Source organism: Eschscholzia californica, unplaced genomic scaffold, assembly GCF_041429995.1.
Source record: "Eschscholzia californica isolate CP2 unplaced genomic scaffold, dmEscCali1.0.p SCAF_4, whole genome shotgun sequence".
Taxonomy (NCBI): domain Eukaryota; kingdom Viridiplantae; phylum Streptophyta; class Magnoliopsida; order Ranunculales; family Papaveraceae; genus Eschscholzia; species Eschscholzia californica.
Genome location: NW_028238461.1, coordinates 11,029,909 through 11,052,585, shown reverse-complemented (window position 1 = coordinate 11,052,585; position 22,677 = coordinate 11,029,909). Strand labels below are relative to the sequence as shown.

Sequence of the window (22,677 nt, the reverse complement as noted above, 5' to 3'; positions counted from 1 at the left end):
GGTTACCCTTCGCCGGAATCTGTTGAACCAGACCTAAAGGTCTGGTTCAACAGATCTGAAGGTCTGTTCGAGCAGACCCTTTGAAGGTCTGCTCGGAACAGACCTTCGAAGGTCTGTTCGAGCAGACCCTTTGAAGGTCTGCTCGGAACAGACCTTCGAAGGTATGTTCGAGCAGACCCTTTGAAGGTCTGCTCGGAACTGACCTTCGAAGGTCTGTTGAACCAGACCTTTAGGTCTGGTTCAACAGATTCCGGCGAAGGGTAACCCCCTTCGCCGGAATCTTTTGAGAGAGAGAGAGATGAGAGTTTTTTTTTTTTTAAGGTCGCCGGCCGGAAAATTTTCCGGCCGGCGACCTTGCCGGGGAAGACGAAGTGGGAGAGGTTGAAAGAGAGAGACAGAAAGAAAGGTGGAGAGAGAGAGAAAGAGAAGTGGAGAGAGAGAGAAAGAAAGGTGGAGAGAGAAAGAAAGGTGGAGAGAGAGAGAGGTGAGGTGGAGAGACATGTGAGGTGGAGATAGAGGTGAGGTGGAAATGAGGTAAAATGTATTTAATTTTATTTTGAAAAATTATAAATAGGAAGGACAATTAGTACATTTACTTGAAAATAGGGGGCCATATTTGAATTTACGAAAAAAAGGGGGCCATAAAGGAAGCTGGTCACAAAGTAGGGGGCCATATAGGAATTAACTCTAAAAATTATAGTTACTTTACGATAAATTACCATATTTCTGATACAGTTTGCATACATTTCACGTAAGATGATAGTATTAATGAACAAAGGTGCGTAAAGTATGAAAAATTTATCCAACATTACACGTCCTTTTTTTACCAGAACATTGGCCATGACAAGCATATAAAACTTCTCTTAACCTAATAAACAATTGTACTTTTCCATACATTATACATAATTTATTGATCTGTACCTGTTATTTATGATCCATCTCATTTGTATTTTATTAAATGTTTCATTATTGATATCACAGATTAGCTTTTGTGTTTGGCATCTAAAGAACAATCTGAATTTAAGATTGGCTAATAGAGCTAGAAAATCGAAGTTCTTTATCATAAATTATGAAATCTTGTTGAAAAACATTATTATTTGTCTCGTAAAGTATACGTAATTTATTATGGATAATCAAGTATAAACTATATATTATGTGTGTTTTTTCCGGCATGATCTTTTTTTATGTTACTTCATTCATAATTTATATAAATGTTTTAAGTTTGTCTAATGATAAAATAACCATATAATATGTTGTTTAAACAGGTACACAACTATATCTTCTCAACTATCAGAGTCCTTTAACAACCAGATTCGACATGCTCGTGGACTCCCAATAACATCTTCAATTTATAATTTTTAGAACTCCCACCAACCTGTACAATAAATTATAGATCAGAACTGTACATGCAACCAATATATTACGTAAAGTATACATACTTTATGGTACATTATTGATTTACATCTAAAAAAACAGAGTATGTTATATGTAAATTAATGGCTACTTAGAAGAAATGCAAATGTATATTAAATTTTGAACACTGATACGTAAATGATACATACTTTAGAGAGTATTTGCATACATTAACAATTAATTACTATAAATTTCAAACACATTACCTCAGATATTGATGTTTCTTTGGTGTTAGTCTTCTTGTTTCCAACATCTTCTTCAACAACAGATTTTCTTTTAATGGACAAAAAAACATCAAATTATTCTTATTAAATAAATAATTAGTATTTGTCAAAAATAACTTATACTTTATCATAAAATCAACATGCAACAACAGATTTATAAAGCTTTCACCTGAATATAACGACGATTCGTTTTTCAACAGATTTGAAAACGAAATGGTGTTAAAACAATCTTATCTTTTCACCTGATAAAAATGAAAAGGAAAAGTTGAGAAGAAGAAAGGACGCTACCTTTTCAGTAGTTACGATTTTTTTAGGGTTCAGATTCAATCGATTTGGGAGAATATTTGATTTCCAAAACGGTTTTGAGGAGAGAGAAAATTCAATTTCAATTTGATACCGTTGCCAGCTTTAAACCCCTCAAATCACGCCCTTTCCACTTTAGAAATTTTTCGGATTCAGTCGGAAAATCAAATAAACCCGTGATTTTGTTTGGTGGGACATGAACAATATTATTTAATAAAGTATGTGTTATTTATGTCCATAATGTAAAATGACTAAATATCCATATTTTGAGAAGATTGTATCATATACTTTTCTTGAACATTATTTTGGTCTATATACCCATAGACTCAAAGATAAAACCTGATACGTTAAAGTTAAGACTCCAAATACAAAAACAAGTGATAAGTCAATAAACAACATCATATACACACAATACAAGAGATTCAATCTCTAATAAATTAAACACATCTTTAACACTGCGATTACTATTATGTCAAGAAAATTGGGAAAAGTTAAACCCTAATACGTTAAAAGACTCCAAATACAAGAACAGGTGATAAGGCAATAAACATCATCAAAAAACACAGATAAGAAGTTGCTAAGAAATAGGACAACATAAAAAGTTAATGAAGTTACCCAAAACTCCCCCATTGATTCTAAGGATCAACAAGAGAGGCTTTGGAAGGGTTTAACAAAAATTTAAATGAACAGAGAAGTATGAAGTAGGATTCTTGGGGACTATAAAGTTGGGCTCAAAACATTTGCCTGCTGTGGGACCATTATTGTTATGTAAGCGCAGGTCACCCACAACCATTAGCTTATTGGACTTAACGAAAAATGAAGATAGTTTATTTCAAGACTTCGATTTTCCAGCACCAAGAAGTCAGGTGGCCCTCGAAATCCTACTTCATCTGGGGAATGATCACGTGAGATTGAGAGCAACTCTTATGGTCCATGGACAGAGTTGTGGTCAAAGTACTCCTGTAGAATTATGTGGTCCCAAGAGTTTGAACTCGAGTCAGGGTCGCCCCTGGACCTAAAGCAGGCAAGGCTTTACTTTGGGCCACCACATTATAGGGCCACATTTTTATATCAAATTTTTAAAAGCGTTTCATATCTTATAACTTCTGTAACTAGATTTTAAGGACCCAAAAAATTGTAAAACAAAGAGAGATGGGCCATCACATCATTCCAGCCCACCTATTGTTGACCCATTTAGAAACTTAAACCCTAGTATTATTTAGGTTGCCCCCACCCACCAAGTTCTATTTCCCCTTATTTCCATTTCTTCCTGAATCTATACCCACAACCCAACACCATCCAAGACAGCAACAGTGCAAGAATCTATTTCCCCAGTAACCCCACCACCATCCAACCCACCACCCCCACATCAATTTCATGGTTTCGTTCTTCAAATTTTCAATTTCAATCCTCCCGTTCTTTTCCCACTTTCCATTTCTGGTCAGTGAGGGTATTATTTTCTTGCTTATTCATCTAACAAGTTAATATAACGATCTGCCTGTTTTTTTTTGTGGACGGAGAGAATATAAAGGGAAGTGATATTAAAGAGAAGGCTAAAATTTCTTTGGTTTTTTTTTCCTCGTAAACTCATTTACTAATTTTTTTTTTCGGTTTGAAAAACAAAAAGGAAACTAAACAAGCAACGACTCACCGAGTTTCGAACTCGCGGAACCACTTAACTTGGAGTTCAACTAAGCATCTTTTTCCCTTCTTAAATTATATTTTTTCTTATTTTAGTTGACGAAAACTCATGTTGTCTACCACTCCTTTGATTTTGTGGTTCAACACTCCCTATTAAGCTAATGAAGTAGTAGGAACGAATTTCGATAGAATATCTAATGTAATTTAGATAATAAATAAAGTAGAATTAGACACAGAAGGACTTTAGGGCCCTTTAGGATGACTCTAAAAATCTTTATATAATCTTTAGAGTCTAAAATATCTTACCTGACAATTACAATGTTCATCCAGTTCAAATCTAAGGATAGTCCAAGTCTAATTTGGATCACGTCGCCGATGTCGGTAACAATGAACTCCGTGAATACTCAAACGTGGCGGTTATGCATGTATTATTTCTGATATGTCAGCGAAGTGACAGTGGTAAAACGGAGGGGAAAGTATCTATTTTCGTTGTCTCAAACTCCTGTTGGAAGTTTTTAGGACAGTTTAGGGAGAGAAAGTAGAGAGAGAGGTACTAAAAACGGATACCCACATAATTACTTACATCTATCTATATAATAAGGGAGGAGGGTATCTTTTCCCCACCTCCCAACGGTTGAGATTTAATCCCATGAACTTATAAAGAGTGGTTGGGATTTAATTTCTATAAATTGGATGGTATAGATTGGTTTTACAAATGATCTATGGGTCTTAATTAGAGGAGAAAGATAAACTAGCATCTTTCAAAGATGCTTTATTTTGAAACACCCTCCCCGCCCATTCTCCTTCACGCTACTTCCTCATCACCACCAGGTACGGAGGTACCCTCTTCCTCTCTATCGATCTCTGCGGCTCTGCCCGAATCTATCTCTCTTTCAGACACATACAAACACTAATAGTCGATTCAGGGTTTCATGTTTTGTACCCAGTTGGGCAGGTGCAGGGGAATGGAATGCGAAATACTAGGAATCGCATTCCATAATGGTGTTCGGTTCAGGGGAATGCAGTTCCTCCTCAAGGGGGTTTCCTGAACCCCAGGGAGGTAGGTGAGTTAGCGATTCCATCTCCTTTGGAATCGAAAATTAAATTATCTACGTACAATTCAATCTGAACCAATCCTATTCCTGACCTAACTAAACACTTCAGCGATTACTAAGAATCACATTACAGGGTCGCTATTCATGGTAATCACATTCGTTTCCCGCGCGCCAAACATGGTTGTAGTGTTAGTAACCAATTCTCCTTCTATCATTTGCATTTTATGTTAATAACTCTTGTTCTTCGTCTTCTAATTTAATACATATGTTTAGTTACTAATGCATATCCTTGGCCCAATTTTGTTACTGTGTTTTACTCACTTGTCATCCTTTTGGGCCCAATTTTGTTACTGTGATTTATCACTCTCTCTCTCTGCTAATATATGTTTCTTTGCTAAGTGAAGATTTCTCATCTGAATCTAGATTTTGTGAACCCACAGGGAATTATGGGTCAGCCCGGTCATGTTTCAACAAGAAATGCTGAGACTCATTCGAACTCAAACAAAAAGGTAAGAGACTATCCACAGAACCACAAGGTCATCTTTGATCTTCATCGTGTTAGAAACTGATTCCTCGTCTGTTTACTGTTCTGTCTACTAATTTTTAATTACAGAGAGACTTTTAACTTCGACATTGGAGACAAACAATTTATAGCTCAGGTGCCAGCTAAACGACGTACACCGGATAACAATGGCTTCCCCACAAGAAAAATATAGAGAAGTATTGGGTGACAAGATATAGATTAATTGTGTGTTTATAGGTTGGTGATAATGGCGTTATTGTCATCATGTTTATGCGCTGTTGAGCTTTGTTGGTCCCAAATATCTCTTTCTTGACCAACCGAGCCAAATTTAGTCTCGCCTGTTAGTTTGATTGTGTTTGTATACATAAAATATAGAAATAACATACGATTTTGTGATCTAAGTCATGTATGAACAGCTATAATATATGTATCTAAATTAAGCTGGTTTCTAAGATTGAGAATAGCTTTGTTACAATACTGATCTACCAGAGAGCTTTATAGCCTTTATTGACCCATTTAAAGTTTATCTAGCTGAATATAATGTATAAAAGTAAACATTGCTGCTGAAAAGCAGCAGCTCTACATTTTACTGATACATAAGTAAATCGGTCAGCTGCTTCAACTTGGTCACCGTGACTGTGAACCACCATCATCACCTGTATTTTAGCTGCATGTTCTTATTTTATTCAAGTGTCACTCGGTGATCCTTCGAAATCTTTCTCCAAGGCTATCACTAAGCCAAATAATTTACGATTGTCTCAGATAATTTGATTTGAAAACGTATGGAAGCGGGAACCCTAAGCGTTATCAGATATTGGGGCGAGGAGAGTAGTGGCAGTCTTTGTATGGAGAGGATCCACTTGATTCATCCCCACTTTCAATTGGTGAATGTTCCCCCCTTGGTGTAGAAGGAAGTGAATCCCTCTGTTGAGAAGTTCCACCTGCAATTTGAGAAGAGAATCTTAAACAAGTAGATGACAGTAACAAACGAAAATGGCAATACCAATTATGCTATTTGGTGAACCCTAAGAAAAAGAAAGAGTTAATTCTTATTTGGCCCCCTACTTTGTGACCAGCTTCCTTTATGGCCCCTTTTTTTTCGTAAATTCAAATATGGCCCCCTTTTCTTAACACCGTCAGTCAACTTTTATGGTTAGTCTTTTTGTTTCCATTATTGCCCTTGTTTATAAAAGAGATTTTGGAAATTCAAATTTGACCCCCTTAAAAAATGGGTTGATTCTCAAAAAGTTTAAGTTGTTTAGAAAAAATTAGGGGTCAAAACAGAATTTATTTTAAAAATATCAAACACACATCTCTCACCTCCATGTCATCACCAATCTGCCCACGTCATCATTCACCGGCCACCTCACCATCTTCTCCGGCAATGGTCGCCGGCCGGCAAAAATTCCGGCGACCATTTTTTTCTTCTCTTCTTCTTCTTCTTTCTCTCTCTTCTTTCTCTCTCTTCTTTCTCTCTCTTCTTTATTCTCTCTCTCTCTCCCTCCTTTCTACTCTCTTTCTCTCTCTGTCTTTATTGCTCCGGCGAAGGGGAGGACCCCTTCGCCGGAGCACTGGTTTCCAGACGAAACCGGCCTGGTTTCGTCTGGAAACCAGGCCAGACCAGACGAGATCTCGTCTGGTCTGGAAACCAGACGAGATCCGGTCCAGACGAGACCAGATCTCGTCTGGTTTCAAGACCAGACGAGACCAGATCTCGTCTGGTTTCAAGACCAGACGAGACCTCGTCTGGTTTCCAGACCAGACGATTTCGTCTGGTCTGGCCTGGTTTCCAGACGAAACCAGGCCGGTTTCGTCTGGAAACCAGTGCTCCGGCGAAGGGGTCCTCCCCTTCGCCGGAGCATTAGAGAGAGAGAGAAAGAGAGTAGAAAGGAGGGAGAGAGAGAGAATAAAGAAGAAAGAGAAAGAAGAGAGAGAAAGAAGAAGAAGAGAGAAGATGAAGAAGAAGAGAAGAAAAAAAAAAAAAAATGGTCGCCGGAATTTTTTGCCGTCCGGCGACCATGGCCGGAGAAGATGGTGAGGTGGCAGGTGAGTGATGACGTGGGCAGATTGGTGATGACATGGAGGTGAGAGAAGTGTGTTTGGTATTTTTAAAAGAAATTCTGTCTTGACCCCTAATTTTTTTTAAACAACTTAAATTTTTTGAGAATCAACCCATTTTTTAAGGGGGTCAAATTTGAATTTCTAAAATCTCTTTTACAAACAAGGGTAATAATGGAAATAAAAAGATTAAACATAAAGGTTGACTGACGGTGTTAAGAAAAGGGGGCCATATTTGAATTTACGAAAAAAAGGGGGCCATAAAGGAAGCTGGTCACAAAGTAGGGGGCCAAATAGGAATTAACTCAAAAAGAAAACCCGGCATACAACTGTGCGAATAATCGCATTTTTGACGCTGTCAAACCCTTCCGAAAATGTTATAATGTGACTTCAAAAAGGCAATTTCATGCCTCTCAGTGTGTGTGTTGTTGCAACCATAACGTCCGGCATGCTCCACTGGAACTTGGTAAAGGTGTTTCCTTGTCATTTAGAATGTTGCTTTCTTTGCCCGGATAAATGAAGAAAGCACATGAAATAGGAGTTTCAAACTCAATATTCGGTATTCGCAGAAGACCAGCCGGGCATACCAAGAAGAGAATGTATATTGGTAAAAGGAGAAATTATGCCTTCCACAACTATGGTTGTTTTTACGTGTTGTAGTTTGCGTATAGGAATCTTTGAATATCTCAAATACCATAATTGAAGATCATAAAAATGTGCTAATGGAAAAATACGGGTACCAAGATAAAAGCATATACCTTCAACCAAAAAGGTGAGTAAAAGGAAAGCAGAGAATGCAAACCTTTTTGCCCTCTTCGAAACTTCTTTGTGTGCCTTCTAAGGAGCCTTTTAGCTTTTGTTATTGTCAGTTGTCTAGCAAAGGGTGAGAATTCAGTATCACTCTCACTATAGCCACCTTGATAATCATTCTCCCCATCACCCCTCATAGTTAGCAAGACGAATGCCTTGGCCTTTCGGCGTTGAGAATTAAAGACCCCCCCCCCCCTTATGGAGGTGACAAATCCGTCACCAGCTCCATCATTTGGTCGTTTAAGAAAAGCTACAGGGAGATCCTGTTTACCAGGTTTCTCTCCATCACTATCGCTGAAATGAAGATCAGTATCAGGAATACCAGTTATACTTGGCTCCCTATGGCTATGTGCTTTATCCTTGAACTTCTTTCCCTGTGAAAGTTAGAGAAATTGGAAATAATCAGTTCCAATTAACTCAGTTTGCACACGTTCGGTTCATAAATTGCAGAGAAGTTATACCTGCATTCCTTTTACAGACTTCAAGACTCCCCAAATAATATGCTTCTTAACGCGTGAAAAGAGTCTTCTCCAGGTTCCAGTGAAGTCGACACGATGAAATGAATCCATCAGCAACCTGAGTTCAATCTGGACCCTTCATAAGTAACCAGTAATTCAACCTACAAATTTAAAACATATATTAATACACCCAAAAAAAAGTTACGTTATCTTTTCTAGATAAAGGTAAAATTTTAGTATAATTTTGCGCAATTTTACGGGTTAAACTGAACCCACCTAACTTATCTTAATATTGTGAAATTCCATCATCTTGCGAGACCGTTTTTCATCGCTAGACTTTCCAACCTTCTTTTCTTCGTGGGAAGGGCGACCAGGTTTTACTGACTTCATGTCTTTCGATTTATATCTTGACGATTCATCCACGTTTTCTGTTGTTGAACTTAAAGGTCCACTTCTTGGGGAATTAACTTGCAAAACGAGTTCATTAGCCACAGACTCAGCAACATTCTCCTCCCAACTTCTATCAAATGAAGAGGTCCGCCTCAATTCTGGTTGTGCTTTACCGTTTCTTAACTTTGAGGCCTACATTAAGCAAAATTTAGCAAATATCATAAACGATAATCTGTCATTTGATATCAACGCTCAGAGTGCCACTGCCATGCTTGACCTTCTAAGTTGTAATAAGTCACTAAAGTTGGTTAACCAGTTGAGGACTGGTCTAACGTGTATATGTATACCATGTGAAAGTGCACTACCATTAGTTCAATGCTTCATAAACCCTTGAGCTTATACACCATTTAAGAGTTCAGGAAACTTACTTGGGAAGTGTCTCCATGAGAAGAAGACTGACTAAATGAAGCAATAACAGGTGCACTTGATCTCGATAGTAAGTCAGAATCTTTCAATGAATGGCTGATTGATGCGGATCCTTCATGGACTGATCCACCTTTCTTCACACGCTTTGAACCAGCAGTTGTAGATACCTTCCAAACTTCCTGCATTTTCAATAGCATGACAGTCGGCAATCTTTCAGTTGGCCAAATAAGTATTTAGTATAATACTGCATCGCCATAAACTTTTAAATATATGCAGCTTGCCTGTCGTCTTAATGAGTCTTGTTCTTCTTCTGGGGAAAGATATGCCCACATCATTCTGTACATTGTTTCAGTCAAGTGTATCTTCAGTGGGTAGATCTCTACCTACAGTAATCATACGTCATTATGTTAGTATACACGCAGTTTATTCACCAACATTGCTTACGGAAATAGAAATTAGAGAATGGGCCTAATAGAAAGAGTAACTCCTTCACTTGAGCAATCGAAAACACCTTAGCTAATGGGCCAAGAAGGGTATTTGCTAAAAGAGGGAAATGTACAATGTTCACACAAATCTTCGCTCCAGAATCTCGAAAAAGCTTCATAGTTCTCAAGTTAATTCTCAACAAATCCTCTCCTGCAATTTTCTCCAAGACAAGTATTATGGGCTAGCTAAGAGATAAATTGCTACAAACGGCCAAGAACTTTGCGTCGTATTCTTTTTAGGGTTTACAAAAGAAATAACGGTTGCCTAGGTGTCCAACATTTCCTCGTAAAGTAGTAGTCTTCTCTTTGGAATAGATCTCATTTTGCCATGCTCAATTGGAAAGCAAAAACGACTTCGATAAATTACTAAAATCTTCATACCACCCTGTTAAAGATTATATTATTAAGAAAAACTGATGACCTGGAAAAGTTCAAGAGTAGAGGTTCCATCATTCGGTGCTCCTTGTTTTGCATCAACACGAAGCATTACATTTCTGCAGCCAAAATAACAGAAATTGAGATAATTTACCTTAAGTTGCGTTCTGTTGTAATCCATAATATACCAGTACGTGGGCAAATAACATCTGTATTTGACACTTGTGAATCTAGTGGGATTAATGTTTAGGCAGAGTGGTTTTTCTAAATATTTACAGAGATAATCTGTGTTCATACATTCTGCTTCTTCGATAATCAAATGCTCATATGATTATATCCACAACTCAGATACTCTTGTTTGTAGATATCATATGTACTTCCATAAAATCGTGTTATAACCACAAATACCACTCTCCTACGCCGTGTGCCCATTTATATAACTACTAGGATTGATTAACATTTAAACAGAGGTGTTTCTGACCAAATGATAGAAATCCTTCCTAAGATTTGTAAGAGTATCAGTTCAGGGTGCTTTTTTCTGGTATAACTTAAACACCCATTCATGCTGCTATATTTTATAAAGGAGGTAATGACATCCCACAGGTTAATGTGGTTAGGGTGAACAGGTGATATGACGATCCCAATGAATAAGTGTAAGAAGAGGTGGCAACATTCTGGCCTTTCAACAGGCTCAGTCTGACAGCACAAAATGACCGACAACCCAAAGGTTATGCTGTCTTAGAAGGCTAATGGGAGGACAAATATATAATATAGTACTCTCCACTAACAACAGAGCAACCCAAAAATTAGAAAATGCGCATCATGATGATACAACTATTATTATTATTTCACTCGTACAAAAATGTAAACCTTTGAAGACAACAAGCATCGACAAGGCTAGAAATGGAGGGCATGCAGTCATAGAGCGTGTAATTTGAAAAGAAATAGAACTTTTGGATGTAAAAGAATCAGAAAAGGGCATATTATGATTACACAAAACAACTCATGACTGTTTGAGGAGTAAGTAATTTTATGAGGGCACAATATATGAATACAAGGAAAAATGCAAACACTAAGCAAGTATAGAGAAGAAAACAGAAGTTCTAGACGTGCAAAAGTCATTTATCAGAGACAACTGACCTAGGAAGTGCAAGAGAATTGGAGATGCTGGTATACTACATACTTTCCCCAGTCAGGAGGAGGATTCCAAGCGGCTAACAACGTATTGACTTGGTTGTGAACTGAGCAATTCCAACATCTTTGTAATCTCGGTCAACATCATATACCTGCCAAAAAGAAAACTGTGAGATGAGACTCCTGAAATGTCGGTACAAGTCGGCTGAAGATTGGTGAAAATACTTTAGATATTCAACTCTTCTAACATTAGGGCTCTCGTGCTACCAAGATCCTATTGTATATATGTCTCTGTCCCCTCTTTTTCCTTTTCCCATGCCATATAGATTCAACTAGTGATCCTCTGATCATCACAGCACCCACATATAGGTAATCCGAATGAAATGATTCTATAGGATAAAACATATTAGTAAGAAGCAAAAGGCCAACAACTACAAACTAGCAAAAAAGGTGGAAGATCTTGGTTTCCCCCAAAACCATCTAAAGATATATTCTAGAAAATGCCAGTAACTTAAATACTTCAACACCAATGAAGGTGGCAAGGTGCCCAGGTGCACATTACATATGAACTATGAAACAAAATGCTTCTTGGACATCAATAATGTTGTGATATTTCATTATCTAAATTTCGTCTTTTGCATTAGAGCTTAACTCACCATGTTATTTATCTCGGCTTCAGCAAAAGATTTACCATCTGCAAGCATGCCCCACACCACTTTATTGATTTTCAATAAGATACGCATGGCATAAGAAGGACTTTTGTTCTTCTCCTTCTCTGTCAGTCGTAATTACGCAGCGTTCTGGAGAGCTCCCCTTAAAGCTGCAGATGCTTTCTTTCTAGAGTTTTGGGTGTTAACCAGCTCTTTCTTCAATCCATGTGCCTAAAAATTACGAAATTGCGAAGTAGTGCCATCTAAAACAAATTGAAAACACTACCAACCTCAAACATTCGGATTAGGCGTTGACAAATGCGAAAAACTCCCAATCAGTAGTTTGGGCTCTAAAGTAACAGAATCACTAGAATTGCACTATTAACTATTCAAAGGATTCATGACATACCAGTGTTGACCTTCCACATGTTATCATCCATAAAGTATCAACCTTTTCTGGAGATGGACATGACTCCCCAGAAATGGTATTGGTAGAAGAGGACAGCTTCCTAATGTCATGAAGAAGCAACTTCCGCTCTTGTTCTGTTTTTTCAAGCCTGAGTCTTGCAAGCTTTACTTCTTCAACACCGTCAGGAACCACCTCATCCGCCTCTTCTTCAACATCTTCATCATTCTCAACGAGAGTAGATATACTACTTTTCCGAGGTCTGGATGACAAAAGTTAAATACTTAAATGACATATTTCAATTTCAAGGTGAACTGAAGAATGCATCTCTAGAGAAACATTTTTTTTTTTGAAAATTTGAATGAATATATGTAAAGGGATAAAACTCTTATAGGTCTGAAGAAATTTGGTAAACTTAAAGATCTTCTTAGATAATGGGTCATCTATATAAAAAGGAAATATTATGGTCATCTATTTATAACAACGGAATTCTTTTTTCTCCTACATTATTATGGTGGTCAAAATGTCACACCCCGCAAAACTAGTCGTATTAGGGTGATTGGAGGTAATCTTCCAGTTAGTCAACAATGTCATCGATTTTGTATAAAAGAGATTTACCAGAATTACACCGGGGTAGGCGACGAATGAAAGGTTTGAACTCATCAGAACCTTTAGTAGGCAATGAAGGTCCATCAGTAACCTCAAGCTCAGGATCAACCTTAGGTGACAAAAACCCAATCAATAGATTCAAAAGATAAATTCCCAATCCATATGAGAGGATATAAAACCCTTGTACTATATAATAAACACGTAACACATAAATTAAAGCAGCAATTAGGATTCATATTCATCTCTCAACAGGACGTGGAGTAGATCGCACAATTTCTTCGTTATTCTTATCGTAATAATGAAACAAAATTTCTTTATTCATGTGTTTCAGGTGGGATGGTTATAGTTATATAAATGGATCCATAGATTTCTCCACACGGTCCATTTGTAACCCTTTTCAAATATGATGCAACTGCTAATTTGCTAAAGGAACAAATAGGTTTTGTTACAGAAACATGAAACAAACAGGATCGAGATGACAAATTAAACCTGTTTCAATAATAGGGCGGCAGTGATCGAGCCACCTTGACGGCCTCTCTCCAGTGTTGACCATATCGGCAACCCCTGATTTCATCGACTCCCAGTAGCTTTCCTCCATAACTTCTCCCCGGAAATCTCTGAAGCAGCAAACACCTCCTCGGCTAGATCATCATTCGAAGTGTATACTCATAAAAAAAACAGTTCTTTGATGACATGGAGCAACAATTCAACTTGTCAACACTATTGGTATTTCTTCGTGAAAATTACTACATAAAGTTAATGACAGTATTAATGCAGAATAAAAGAGGTACAAGAACAAAGAATGAAATGTACCTGCAATTGAGGGTCCAAGGGCAACTATACATGCCTTAGTTACTTAAGGTGGCCAGATCAACGATCTGCGGAAAATGGGTTTTAAGAACAATCAAAGATGTCAAAGGTGAAACTAAACCCAAAACAAGTAAGAATATATTCATAACGAATTTGATTCAAAATATTGATCCTCAAAACAACTTGTAATATATACGATTTTTCAATTTAATTTGATGACCCAATTTACGGGCTACTGTATGTAATCTTCTTCAGATCGTCTTGATTATTAAAATGTCAACAAAGGTTTTATTTTTTTGGATGAAGGTAAAATTGTATTAAAAAATTGCTAAGGTTTCAATTACAAAGGGGAAAATAAGACAGTATAGTATAATTTAAACATTGTTCCAATCAAGCTCTTGACCCGCGTTATCTGACCAGTTAGGTTCAATCCAACTACAATTTAAATGTGTCTTTGTGCCGTAGAAATCTTCAGCGGAATGTTGACTCCCAAAACAATAATACCTACTTGTTTCAAGACAATAGTATAGAATTTTGTCACCACGGACAAGTCTAGCGAAGAAGATTTTGTTCTCCATCATACTATTGGGAGCGATCGCCGAGATACTGGAGGTATCGCTAATGAATAACATGTGCTTTTGCAAACTTTTAACCTCAACCCAATTCATGTTCGACAAGTCCAGTCTAAATACCCAAACATACTCCCCTAGATGCCCTAAAAACACGGATAACAACTCTCCTTGACACTCCACCAAGAAACTCATATAGATATCACCATTAGTAGTTGGCCTTTCAGGCTTGTCAAGAACTTTCCACTTACATACATTATGTTGTTTTTCGTAGACGCCCAAAGTTCCGTACTTGTCTATGCAATAGAAAACTCCGTTCAAGAAAACAGGATTGTTAAAAGACACCTCAAACTCCTCCACAAGATTTTCTTCTTGAGAAGGTAATTCAGCATTGTAAAACCAAGAATCGTCTCCCCGTGAAATAGAGATGCAAACATGTCCTTTAAGTTGTTTTGCAATGCCGAAAATTACACAGTCTGGAGAAGTAGGTAAAGACGAGAAAGAGATGCCAAAAAACATATAATACTTTTCCAAGTCGGGAAGACAAATTGTAACTCTAGTGAAGGGGTTGAGAAAGAATACGTTTCTTTTTCCTCTAGACATTAGTAGCCAACCACCCTTAGAGAAGTGGATTGTTGCATCATCTAATAATGGAATTTCCGAGTGATACTTGTGGTTATTATGCATTGGATCTATGAAGTTCCAGACGGGACACTCTTTCCGTAAAAAAACTAGATATGGAGATGTAATAGTAGTAGGTGGTTGTACAATATTGGCATAATAATAGTCCACTACTACCTGATCAGAAGCAGGGAGAGTAGTCTTTTCTGCTCCTTCCTTATCGTCGGAACCCGATCTTCCATCTACGAGCCTAACCCAATCCTGTAGCGTCGACAATGACAACGGCGGCATTAGTGGAGGATCCTCCTCCTCCTCCCAAGAAGAAGAATAGGAGTAGGGGGGTAGTTGATGAACATAAATAGAATCATCTTCTAGGTCAAATTTATATAAGTTGTCTTCCCTTTGCTCAGTGAAATACACACAACCCTTTGTGAGACCCAACTCGGCCGCTGAAAAAGAAGCAACAGTATTATGCCCTAGAAAGAGCACATGATTTCCCATGTTTTCAACTTTTACCCAACTAGGACTAGGAGAAGCTCTTAAATCAAGTTTGGAAATTTTTATATATAACAATCGATTTTTTGGGAATCTGCCTTTATCATAATGATAAGCTCTGACAATCTTAAACAGTTCATAGCAACAATCCACATAATCTGTTCTAGTACTACATCCTATTTTTTCTCCTTCTGCTGGATGAAGTGAACTGTTGTTAACTTTGAATGAGTTTATAGATATTTGAGGCTCGAGTTTTCCGATCACATGGATGTGATCACTATTACCCATGATATATAGTAATTTACTACTACTACTACTACTACTACTACTACTAGTACCTCTGAAGCAAAACAGAGAAAAAGCATCAAGTAATGAATACTCTTGTTTTCTCCATTGTTTATCTCCAGGATGGCAAAACAGAAGAAACCACAACTCTTGTATCAAATCATGTATATCTGTGTTAGAGAACATAAAAAAAACCATGGAATTATTTGAGGTTGGCGGAGAAGATAGAATACAACTGTAAGGGCCTGGATACGGATAGTCCTCGAAAAATGAATGAAGAGAAGGTAACATAATTGACTCAAATGTTGTAGGATTCCAGAGAAAGCAATCACCCATTTTCCACCTCCTCCTCCCCCCTCTTGATGAAATTGAGTTTATTAGCTCTTCTTCTTCTACATCTTCTTCTTCTTCTTCTTCTTCTTCTTCTTCTTCTTCTTCTTCTTCTTCTTCTTCATCTTTTTTGCACCATACAATCAACCATCCTTCATGACAAGGTGATTGCCAATACTCAAATATGTCATGGTTGGCCAATTCTGTGCTCTTTATGAAAATCGGTGGTGCTATGAACCTGCTGTTGATTAGCTCCATACTATAGAGAAGAATAGAAGATAGAGGAAGCAGAGAAGAAAGAATACGATCGAGGAGTATATAGAGTTGTTGAAAAACTGACTATCTGTATACTAACCATTTTCCACCTAGAAAAAAAGTATAAACTTCCTTTTCCAGGAAATTACATACCATTTTCCACTTATCAATTTATAGTATTACTTTAAAATCTTACCGGAAACCAAGATATTGCCACCATAATATTAACATACAAAGTCTGTTTCTCTTTAGTAAAAATATATTATTTCATATACTAATATAATTAGAAATGCTAGGGAAGGCGGAGATTGGAGACCACCTCATCCTGACGTGGTGCTGACTTGGCTCGCCACGTGGGCGCTGGGTTCTTGAGAAATCTGGTGTGAAATCCTCTATTTTCTCTTTCTAACTCTAGACCAGTACTGTCATACTCCATTGATGGTTTTACTTATTTGTTCATCTTTTAAATCTTGAAACCCTAACCCTAAGCTGTGTCGAAATGACTTGTTAGCATTGAAAGAATGTGCTGGAACTCTCACAAATCAATCCATTATTGCTTCTTGATCCAAATCATCTGTTTGTTGTCCATGCCTCTCAAACTTGAACAAGTTAGAAGTTCTTGAGGTTGGTCACAACATATTATTGTCTAGGTTATCAATCTCAAACAACCTCTCTGGTAATAGCAAAAATCGAATGAAGGACGGATTTTTTATTCCATCTCTAAAATTTCTTGCCGCGCGTCAAAGCTTATACGAGGGAAAGGGAGGGCAGATCTTACTTCTTCTTCTTCACTCATAGTATGTGGCTGGTTAGAGAGAGGGAGAGAGTGAGTTTTGCTCGATAAAGGGAGGTGGTATTTTTTTTTTTTTGTTAAGGAAGGGAGGTGGTATTTGGAAGTTAACCTGATTTTGTTTTGATCTTGATCACCTTAGACGGTACAGATCAAAACAAAATCAAGGGATCAGGATGAAAACTCGGTGAAGTGGAGGACTTAACACTGAATTTCTGAAAGCCATGGCTGAACGGGGTGTCAAATCAGTTTTTCATCGAATCCACGTGGCGCCCCACGTCGGATGAAGTCTGGAGTAGGTCTCCAATCTCCGCCCTCAATAGCATTTCTCTAACAACCGTGATACACATCCCGGCACGAAACCTGGCCGAAACCCGATGGGGTGACGTGTCAGGTTGTGATCTACAGAGAGAAAGTATTAGTTTCTTCTTGTGGGCGGCGCGTCTCCAGAGAGTGCCTACGAGTGATTTACTAAGGAAGAGGGGTTGTGTCAGCCCTAATAGATGTCCGATGTGCAAAATCGATGAGGAAACAGTATTGCATCTATTCATCCGTTGCGAGTCTGCGAGTAAGGTTTGGAGGTATTTCATCTCTTCTTTGGGTATCGCATGGACCAACCCTTATTTCATTTTGGATCTTTTGGCTGCTTGGGGTGGTATGAAAGGTAGAAAGTCGATTTTAAACCTTATTCCCAAAGCCATTATTTGGGCAATTTGGGTCGCCAGGAATGCGACGATTTTCTCTGACAAGCTTGGATCGGTGGACGATTTGTGCTTCTCCACCAAGTGTTTCATATTTCACTGGACTAGGGGTGTACCTAGGGTCAAGGTTTTTTCCTTTGCTGATATAGTAGGGAATTGAGAAACTTACATTTTCTCCTTGTAATTCTTTGGGAGGTTGTTTTCCGTTTTCTCTTTTTTTTATGGTTTTCTCTCCCTTTGCCCCTAGGGACTGTATATATGTTTTCCCCTTTCTTTATTAATTCAAAGTATTCAAAAAAGAAAAATCTTGTACACCTGACAAATTTCTCAGTCCAAATAAGTTTTTTTTCTCCCACTGACAATGTCGAACTTTCAGGTGCTATACATACCCATAGAGCCTGAAGTCACAAACAGTGAAACGCGGATCCAGATACTACTGTCTCTATGGCCAAGAAAGATAAGATATCTACTATCCTCATGATCACCATTAGCAATACTACTAAGAATGGGTGCACTGATAACTCAAATTGAAACTATAGAAAACTATGAGATACAACTACTCTACCACAAACAATGCAAAAAAGAAAAACTACTCTACCACAATAACAATATTTGGTTTTGGGGCACAAGGGTTTCATTCATGTTATAATTAAGTCAATAAATCAGGGAGAAATAATTTGCATGTTTAACTTTCTTATTCACACTTCATACCCAATCAACACAACTTGCATAAAATTGAAATAATGGTGTCATCTTTTCTAAAACAAGATTCATACTCATCGACATTGCAAATCAAATATTCAAATCAACAACCCAATTTCTTAATGTCAATTTGTGTAAAGAAAAAATGATCACCTCTTGCTCGGAAGTCAATTTCTAGGGCTATATCAACAAAGAGCTCTTGCAACAAGGCAACTCTTTGACGTTGGGAAATTAGTGCCTGCAACAAAAAAAAAAAGTCGCTCGCTCAATTAATCCTTCACCACAAAAACTCAATTTCACAGATAAAAATTGATCATGATTAGTAATTCGACTTATTTACAGGAACTAAAATCCCCAGAAAAATTACACTAAGTGGTGGTCAATCACTCGGAACTTTTATCAGGTCTTTAAAATTGTCAAGACCTTTGAAGTTAAACGTTATTGGTTTCGACATTTTTTAAGAACTTCGAAGCTTTGTGTTATTGGTGCAGACCTTTATTTAAGAACTTTAAAATTTTGCGTTATAAATTTAGATATTTTTCAAGAACATAAAAGTTTAGTGTTATTAGTCTCCAACTTTTTTTAAAAACTTTTAAAAAACGCGTTATTCGTTTTTTATGGAAAATTAAGAACTTTTAGTAAAAGATCTGGCCCAGAAATTTTTTGAGATAACTTTATTCATAAATTAGTCCATTCAAAGATCCAACTGTTTAGGTAGATCTTTAAAATTCTTACTCTGCGTGTACACACGCACCCGTACTTAATCTCCACCACAAGGGGTCATTTCTTTCTTCCTAACAAGTAACAACTTACGTAATCTCTACCTCCACAATTATTTAAAGTTTTAATCTTAAAATAATATAATTTTTGTTTTACTATTTAAAGTTTTTAAGTAAATATAAACTTTCGTTTTAATTATTTAAAGTTTTAATCTTCAAAATTTTAAAATTAAAAGTTTTAATCTTAAAAGTTTTAAAATTTAAATTTAAGATTTAAAGTTTGAAGCTTAAAGTATTAATATTTAAAGTTTTAATCTTAACAGTTTGAATATTTAAAATTTTAAACATAAAAGTTTTAATATTTAAAGTTTTAATTTTAAAAGTTTCAATATTTAAAGTTTTAATATTTAAAGTTTTAATCTTAAAAGTTTCAATATTTAAAGTTTTAATCTTATAAGTTTTAATATTTAAAATTTTAATCTTAAAAATTTTAATCTTAAATATTTAAAATTTTAATCTTAAATTTTAATCTTAGAAGATGATGAACAGGAACACCAACAACAACAACAATTTTGAATCTATATAAGAAACCAAATTTTATTTCTGTAATCTATCTTATCTCTTTACTTCAAATTTTATTTTTTTTTCATAACCAAATATAACTACATTTAAATCTATATAAGATTAAAATCCCAACCAAATCATTTCAGTCAAGAGTATATAATATAGCTTAAGTTACACTAGCTATAACATTTTGAGAGGTCTTTTCTACTGTGGCAGAAATGGAATTACATCAAATGAACCACCACGGCCAGAAAAAAAGGTAGATTCTAAAACCAAAGAAGAGCCCGATGATTATGGGAGAGGAGGAAAAAAGACAAAAGGTGAAAAGAAAAATGGCGGGAGCGGATCATCCTCCGCAGCCACTTAAGTCTCTTCTCTCTCTCTTTTACATAGTGTAACTAGTTGGAGTAAATAAATTTTGTAATTAAATAAATTTTGTAAATAAATAAATTTTATAAATAAATTTTATAAATAAATAATTTTATAAATAAATAAATTTTATAAATAAATAAACTTTGTCTCTAGTAAATTTGATTTACATTCTCTCAAACCAACCCGGATCTAAAATTCCCACAGAAATAAGAACCAGTTCTTTTGATATCTATTGGTTTTCAGGTCGCGGATCCAAAGTTATATAACTCTTACTTTCTCTCTCTAAAATCATAAAAGATTATCACTTGTCGATCTCTACTTACTGAAACAACATCACGATTCATCATGATCATCAACACTTACTCAGAAGCTTGGAAGAATTTCTCAGAAATAGAATTAGATTTTTGAAGTTATTACTATTACTTGATGATAACTGATATGTTGTGGTTGTGGATGAGTTTTACCTCATCTGGTTCTTCTTTGTGTTCTTATAAGATCGGTAATTTGTTTGGTTGGGATGGCGTTTTCACCTGTCAAATTTCTCTTCATGTTCTTACTTTTATCAGTTATTGGACAGATTATCTTCATGTAAGTTAATCTAAACGATTTTTGTTCTTAATTTGAGTCCATTGTTTTATTTTTGCTACTTTTTACGTTGATCAGTGAATTTTTCTGTTTCTGAACATTGTGTTTTTTTGTTTCTAGGGAAATTCGATTTCCCCACTCCTTCGTCATCGACCTCTCTCTCTCTCTCGAATGAATGATTCCTGTACGGATATGGCGATCTAGATTTCATTAGTGTAATTTTTCTGGGGATTTTAGTTCCTGTAAATAAGTCGAATTACTAATGCCATATAGATTTCATGGGAACTAATTTGAGATATTTTTCTATGGCAATAAGTTTTATCTTACAAAAGGTGTTGGGAAAAACGGGCACTTAGGCGCAGCGAAAGTATAAAAGTTTTTCCCCTTTGTGTTAGTTACGAGGATAATGCAGAAGAATATGTGGGAGCAATAAGCAAAGAACTTAAAGTAAATAAGACAACGATTTTTAACGTGGAAAACCTCCTCAATGTGAGAAGTAAGAACCACGGGACTCGTAGTCCAACTAAATCAACTATAATAAGCAGAGTAGTTACAAACTACGTCCACCCGAGACTCAGACCCTTCCCAAAAGAATCAATCTCAAACACGAAGAAACACGGAGAAACCCTCACAAGAAAGAACAAAAACAACCCAAAAATTTGCAGTCCGAAACGACCCTAAATTCACTAGGATTCCAGCGATCAATCAACGATCTCTCCATACATATACTAGATGAATATGTCAAGAACAGTTCTGCCAAATTTCAGCTCAATAGGAGAAGAACTCACCGTCGGATTTTCCGAACAACGAACACTGCGCGTGCTGAAAAAGTTCTGCCTCGCTCTTCTCGGCAACCTCCTTCTCTCCCTTCTTCTCTTGTGTGTTTCTAATTGTGTTCTCCCCCTTTGGTGCTACTCACACACATCTAAATTAGGTTAAGGTAGTATTTATAGACTCCTCCTTAATCCTAATTCCACCGTCATAAGTAACCGACCCAAAGAAACTCGACTTGGGCCCGGCTTTGGTTTCCTAATCCAAACCCAACTAGGTTTCCCCACTAGGAGGAAAACCCAACAAAAGGGCCTAGATATAGCTTTAGGGTTTGAAGGATCTCTTTATATTAAGCAAAACATTTTATTTGCCTAAAGCGTAGGAATTCTCTATTAAGGTTTCCAAAAGGAAAGAACTTTTACTTACATTGGCTAGCCAAATAATTGTTAGAGAAATAATCCGCTAGTCAACACAAGACAATAAGAGTTTCTAGAGTTTTTCTGTTTATAATTTTATCGTAATCACTTAAGTTCAATTTGCAATCTACTTGCTTAATTCATCTTGGTCGAATTTTTACAAGTATTTGCCACAAAACCTGAGCATTATGTCTTTTTGGGCATGTATTTTGCCTTAAAAAATGTTTTGAATTTGTCTATTTCCGTTTACATATTTATCTAATCACTTAATGAAATGCTTGTTGACAGGATTGATATCCAAACAAACAAGAGACGCTTCTTCTCTTTGTTTCGTGTAAGATCCCTTTTTGACTGATGTTTCTCTTGGTTTTTTGTCTATATGAATCAAATTACCTTGCGCCTTGTTGAAATATCTTTCTATATGTTAAGATATCCCATATAATAGTAGGAAATCAAATATTAGAAACTAGTAAGATATTAGGAGCTAGTATATATATTAGCATAAAACTATTAGAAACTAGTAAAATATTAGGAACTAGTAAAATTAGAAACTAGTAGTATTGTAACTCTGTAAATAGAGTCTTATATTTCTTCGGTAAACCATCAAGGAATAAAACAAGTTCTTTGATCAATTTCAACTTGGTACCAGAGCCAACGGTCTTAAATCTGTTTTCTGAATTTTTTTGTCGATTGAAGGAGAAAGAACCTTCATCTTCATCTTCTTTTTCTATC

At 36.4% G+C, this 22,677-nt stretch overlaps 1 protein-coding gene across 3 annotated transcripts; it reads right to left on the bottom strand.

Moving 5' to 3' along the window:
- Positions 1–7,801: 7,801 nt before the first annotated feature.
- Positions 7,802–16,531, bottom strand: LOC147542636 (protein SABRE-like). Of its 3 annotated transcripts, none has more exons than XM_086636117.1 (9): positions 13,774–16,531; positions 13,450–13,643; positions 11,952–12,613; positions 11,302–11,447; positions 10,208–10,280; positions 9,304–9,480; positions 8,762–9,067; positions 8,489–8,646; positions 7,802–8,401 (listed from the first exon to the last, which is right to left on the bottom strand). In XM_086636117.1, the coding sequence occupies exon 1, from the start codon at positions 16,326–16,328 to the stop codon at positions 14,145–14,147; it is 2,184 nt and encodes a 727-aa protein (XP_086492243.1). In that variant the 5' UTR covers positions 16,329–16,531; the 3' UTR covers positions 7,802–8,401; positions 8,489–8,646; positions 8,762–9,067; positions 9,304–9,480; positions 10,208–10,280; positions 11,302–11,447; positions 11,952–12,613; positions 13,450–13,643; positions 13,774–14,144. The 3 variants fall into 3 exon arrangements, with proteins under 3 accessions (XP_086492243.1, XP_086492244.1, XP_086492245.1); XM_086636118.1 differs by having other exon boundaries at positions 11,345–11,447; XM_086636119.1 differs by having other exon boundaries at positions 13,774–14,138.
- Between the last annotated feature and the right edge of the window lie 6,146 nt (positions 16,532–22,677).

What these genes read in the sequence shown, in the direction of transcription:
- LOC147542636 (XM_086636117.1), bottom strand. Translation starts at nt 16,328, where the DNA reads ATGGAGCTAATCAACAGCAGGTTCATAGCACCACCGATTTTCATAAAG.